Source organism: Eurypyga helias, unplaced genomic scaffold (genome assembly GCF_000690775.1).
Source record: "Eurypyga helias isolate BGI_N326 unplaced genomic scaffold, ASM69077v1 scaffold6194, whole genome shotgun sequence".
NCBI lineage: Eukaryota > Metazoa > Chordata > Aves > Eurypygiformes > Eurypygidae > Eurypyga > Eurypyga helias.
The window spans coordinates 18,951-24,743 of NW_010245543.1; the positions used below are offsets into that span (position 1 = coordinate 18,951).

General features: G+C 50.8%; 1 protein-coding gene across 1 annotated transcript in view; it reads right to left on the bottom strand.

Annotated features, from left to right (window-relative positions):
* Positions 1 to 1,359: 1,359 nt before the first annotated feature.
* Positions 1,360 to 5,793, bottom strand: part of LOC104508467 (alpha-protein kinase 2-like) — a 13,391-nt gene continuing 8,957 nt past the window's right edge. The window contains exon 8 of the mRNA XM_010150106.1: positions 1,360 to 1,628. Within this exon, the coding sequence (XP_010148408.1) occupies positions 1,394 to 1,628 (235 nt within the window). The 3' untranslated portion in view covers positions 1,360 to 1,393. The remainder of the gene's footprint in view (positions 1,629 to 5,793) is intronic.

The window sequence follows — 5,793 nt, forward strand, 5'->3', positions numbered from 1 at the left end:
TCGTGAGCCAGAAACACCGTTAAGGAGCTGAGGAGGTTTTTGAGAGGGGCCTGCACAGACAAGGCGTTCCTGCCGCACAGCTCCCACCTCTCAAACATGACAGGCACGAGGGCAGCAGACAGCCCAGCAAGTGTGCGAGACCACAGCGCAGCATGGAAACGTAAGGGGTAGCCCCACTCCTCTCCTCCCTCTGCGGTTGATGTCCAATCTCCATCTCCCTCTTTCCGTCTAAACCCATCACCCCTTGTCCTGTCACTGCAGCCCCTTGTAAAAAGTCCCCCCCAGCTTCCTTGTAGCCCCTCCCAGGCATTGGAAGGCTGCAGTAAGGTCCCCCCAGAGCCTTCCCCTCTCCAGGCTGAACCCCCCAACTCTCCCAGCCTGTCCCCAGGGCAGGGGGGCTCCAGCCCTCGGAGCATCTCCGCGGCCTCCTCTGGACTCGCTCCAAGTGGTCTATATCCTTCTGATATTGGGGGCTCCACAGCTGGACGCAGCACTCCAGGTGGGGTCTCACCAAAGCAGAGTACAGGGGCAGAATCCCCTCCCTCGCCCCCCTGGCCACGCTGCTCTGGATCCAGCCCAGGATCCGGTTGGCTTTCTGGGCTGCCAGCGCACACGGCCGGCTCATGTCCAGCTTTTCATCCCCCAGCACCCCAAGTCCTTCTCCTCGGAGCTGCTTTCAGCTGGTGGCATCAGGCAGACTCCAAACCCTCTACCCTCCCACAGGGTCAGCGCAAGCACAACAGGACTGTGCATGGTTAACTGTAGATGCAAGTAAATTTGCACAGAAAGCAAGGAATTCTACGGAGAGTGACACCAGCTGCCCATCTTCAAGCTGATGACATCACTTTGTGAGGACCCTAAGGATGGTAGCTAGTTTGGGGGGGGCAGAAGGCAGTATGTCCAATCATGAATGGCTTTGTCTTGTATTAGAAGACATGTAAGTGGGAGAAAAAAATCACCAGAACAGTTACAGTGGGATTAAAACACGCAGACACCCGGGAAGGAAACCCCTCGCACAGCAGCCTGAACAACAACGTGCGACTCTTTACTAGGCGGCATCTTGAACACCCTGATGGCTCCGTAGCAGCTCAGCCTGGGGTCACACACACAGAAGGGACGATGTTCCCCCGCGGTGCACTCCAGATGTGGAGGTACCACTACATAGAAGGGCTGCAGGCAATCCAGGCAGACGGCTGAGTTTGTCTTCAATGCCCTGCTCCGGTGTTAAATCCCAGGTACCAAGCCCAGTGAGCCAAGCCCTTTCTGAGCTGCTGGCATCAGGATGAGTCCAAGAGACTGCCAGAGGGCACCAGGCGGGAGTTACCCCACCAGGTCACTGCAGCCTTTCACTGCCCACCTCCCTGGGAGAAGTCGCGGTGCGGGGCAGTGTAAGTCAGTGCTCTGTAGAAACAAAGCCCCTAGGTTCTCTTGCTTTCCTGGGCACTGTTTTTTTCACAGCCGGTGAGCTGGGCAGGGTCTTGCTTTTCACAGATGTTGCTTTCCTCTGCTTCTGATGAGTGTTCCGGAGAGATTTCAGCCCCAGCATCTCACAGAACTTATTGCACTGATGGAGGGCTCTGAACTGCTCAATGAAGGAAATCGAGCAGTTGCCTTTAAAACCTTTGTACCTGCAGCAACAAAGAAAGAAAAAGCCAAATGGGATTTCAGGGTTCGTTTTCAGCACAGGGAGGCAGTGTATGACTTGACTTACAGGCAGCCTGGGACCGTTGAGCAAGTCTCTTCCAGCCCCGCTGTTCTGAGGGGCGCTAACTGGCACAGAAACCAGACTGAGCCTTGAGAGGGGAAGGAAACCAGGTAGTAACTGTGACAGGGAAACAGGTTAACGAGGCATAGTTCTGGGGTCTGTGTCCTGGATGTCATGTTTCTTTTCGTTTGATTGGGAATGTGACTGTCTGCTGCCTAGTTTTGTTTCAGTAACATATCACTGATACCCGTTCTGTGTCACCCTCTGTACACAGGTCTTCTGACCACCGAGAAGAGAGAAGGGTGGTGCTGTCTGAACCAGAACCTGTTTTCATCCACACACGTAATGCCTGTGCTGCAACTCTGCCTCCCTCAGGCCTGACAGGCAGCCTGTGTGCTTGCTTACCCAAAGCAGGGTGGAGAGCTGTTGTCACTTCAGGATTACACCCCGGAGCTCAGACAGCACGTTGTTCTCTCCCGCTTTTGGAGAAATACTAGATGGAGATGTTACACTCGAGCCCCTTCAGCCCAGCTGTCAGTAGCAGAGCTCCAGTCACACCAGCGTAAGTTCCACAAGCAAACAACACGCCTGTGGTCCACAAGGAAACCTCTTCATACCGCGCGTTGGCCTCAAATCCAGAAACTACATGCAGCAGAGCAACACACTGCCAGCCATGAGCACTAACCTGATTAACTGGTCACGAATATTTGGTTACCTGCTGGGTGTCCCCACACTGTCACAGTGTCACACACAGCAGCCACTGCTGAGGACACAGGCAGGCTCTGTGCAGACAACCTTGGGCAGTTCCTGCTCACTCTGCTATCTGAAATTCTCCCTTTCTGCTGCAGGAGAGACCACAGGCTTCATTGCTCCAGCACTCCATGTAGGTGTGTTCCGGCAGAAATACGAACAGGGAACCTGCAGGCCAACACTTAGGTGAGAGGTTCCACCACACTGGTGCTGGCTAGTTTCATTTGCGGCTGCAAAGTGACCTCTTGCTCTTACCCTCTGTTTTTTTTCCAGGGAGCTATGTTGTTGCAGCTCAAGCAAATTTCTTCATGTGTTTTTCTCTTGCTATAAAATTCTGATAATACTTATTTCTTGGAGGAAATAATATCGGAAAGCAAAAGTTGAGTTAAAAAAATCCACTCTTCTCATGCAGTGGATAGAACCCCATCGAAATGGCTCTGCTATCTGCAGTTGCCTGTATGTCTGCCAAGGAACGTCTGAACAAGGAGCAGAAACAGCAGCGTTCACGCAGACAATGCAATGAGTAATGACACTTCAAATGAGTGCTGTGCTAACTAACTTCAGCTTAGAGTCCAACAACTGCCAGAAATATTGCAGTAAAGAGCATAACAGTCTTGACAACAGGAGACAGAACACAGACGTGTCACAGAGGTGGCCTAGGTACCACGCCTTGTCCAGTTTTGGAGCTGAGAGGCAGGAAGGAGCCCAGTTTGGCTCTGGGCTGTGCAGACCGCCCCAGGTCTTACAGCAGCCGCAGACCAACTCACCTACGGCTGGGAGAGCCAAGTTTGGTGCCGAGCTCTCCCAGCTGTTTGCTGTTCCTGTGCCTGGCTTCCGTGGGGGCCCCCCAAGTGTGTCTGGCCTGACGACCACAGCTTGGGAGCTGCATTCAAACAGTTCTGCACTGCTGCAGCCTGTGATGTGGGAAACGCAAAGGTTGCCACTAGCAAATGGCTTCTCACGTTTTGTGTTCAACCGAACTACTGACGATCCCCAGTCTTGACAAAGACAACTGTTATTTTGCACAGCACCTCCTATGAGTGATAAATTAAACCCTGATGGAATGCCACCTCCCAAACCTGACAGCTGGGCGTGGGCCCAAGCCAAATATTCCTTAAATCTGAGGGGGGAAGGTTGGATTTGCCCCTGGGCTTAAACTCCACGGTGCCCCTTGTTGTCACACTGGGCACAACCGAACTTGTTGATGCCCCGAAACCAGCCAGCCGTTTAGATCCACACTCGCAAACAGCACATCATGATTGAGGGTCACCGTGTTCCTGACTCCTTCCTCTTTGTGTTTACTGCTCCTGGACAAATACCTGCACACTTGCACACAGCTTCTGAACTCACTGGTTGTGCATGGGATTATCTCTTCCCTTTCGCCAAGGGAGCCACCAACTAGCTGGTGTAAGGCCTGCTAGCTGGCTGCTGCACCTGCCTTCCGAACTTTCCAAGCTTTCCAGGCTTCCCGGTTGCTAGCGAGGCTTTGCTCTCTGCTGATGCAACCCATACTGCAGCTGCTTGAGCGCACTGAGCGGCGACCCCTGGCTCTGGGCTCCCGGGTTCCCTTTCACTGCCAAACCAGACACCAAAAGGGTCAAAGACCACAATTACCCTGAAGAGTGTTAATTGCTGAGCACGTCTATCTCCGCCCCCCCACCCCTTCCTGTCTCTACAGCAAGGAGGGGAGAGATAAAGACAAGGGATGCATAAACGCTCATCTAGAAATGGTTGTTCGGACTTGGAATATGAGTCTGTAGCCCCCCAGGTCATTAACAGCAACGAGCAGTGCTGGATATAGGTGCAGAATTTAAATGCATGGTGTTCATTGTGCCTGGTTTACAGAAACCCCGGGGGTAAGTAATGACCATGAATAATTCATGACAGCTGCCATATCGGGCTGCGCACATTCATCAATCACAGTCTGTACTGTGACATTAGGGTATTTGAAAGCTCAGTTATATTGTGAGGTGGCAGGGGGTGGGCGAGATGGATCTTTCTGCAGGGTTTTTTTCCCCATCACAGGCTAATCTTACAATCAAATTAGAACTGTACGTAATTTACACTCCAACCAGGAAGAGTATGAATGTGAAGGATCACAGAAGCATTTCCCAAGGATATTTTTGGTTTGCCTTGATCAGCCCAGGCTTCGGAGAATTGGAGGCAGAGGACCTGTCTGTGAGCAGTGAGGTCATTACCTCTGCAGGAGTGGATGAGAAAACGATGGTCATTTCTATATGCAATTACACCCCAACATCAGCTTCCTATCGTGAACAACACAGTTAAAATCACAGCAGTGTCATTCCGTATTTTCTAGTTAATAGGACAACGGATGTTCTCCAGCATGGAGACTGACAATCTCCCACCAGCACGGCTGCACGCTACCAAAAGCCACTAACACAGGTGACTCTGGCCAACCTCTTTGTTTCCCCCATCCAGGCGCATGGAGTTAAGACCCAAACTGCAGACATTAATGCAGAGGTGCCCTTTCTGGGAAAGGACCATGAAGGAAAAATAGAGGGCCAGGAAACACCTGTTGTCTTGCAGTTGTATCATTAGCTAAATAACAACAAGATGATGCTCAACGTTGTCTTGAGGTTGTTCATGAAGGGAAACAATATTCCCAAACTCATGAGTGAGGCAGCCCGTACTACAGCTTGCACTGTATACTCATTTCCTCACTTCACTTCCTCTTCCCTAGTCCAACGTGTTTTTATAGGAGTAACTTCCCATGGAGAGCTGGGCAACAACATCCATTAAAGCTTTTCTTTAAATCCTCTCATTCCAGAGAACAGCTCTGCCTAAATAAAATGTTTATGACTTCTTTGTTTTGTAAGAGGATGATGCAACTTCGTTTGAACTGATTTCACTTGGGACCCACTCTGAATGTACATTCTGACTGGGTGCCAGCCTAAAGCGTTAAGCAATTTCCCAGAAGATTATGGGGCCAAATTTCTATTAACTTTAAAGACATTGTGAGGTTTTTTCCTGTACCACGGGTATACAGACAGGCTCCAGTTTAGTGTAAAGACTGAACACATCCGCTGCTTGCTGTCAGTCTCTCGAAGGAGAACGTGAATCCAGCCCTCTCCAGGCACAGCTGGCACTGCCTGTTTCCATCAATGGCTCTTCTTGGCCTGCAGCGTAACTGGAAGCTTCAATTAACAGAAACTTAAGAGAAGTGGAAGAAAGTTAGAATGTTAAAGGCCTGTGTCTTTACACACATGCTTAAATCTCCCCAGAAGACCCGAAGTCATTCAAAGCTGTAGGAAACAAGCCTCTCAAATAGTATGATCTTCTGTTACAGCTCAGAATTACAGCTTTTGAGAGAGAAGGGA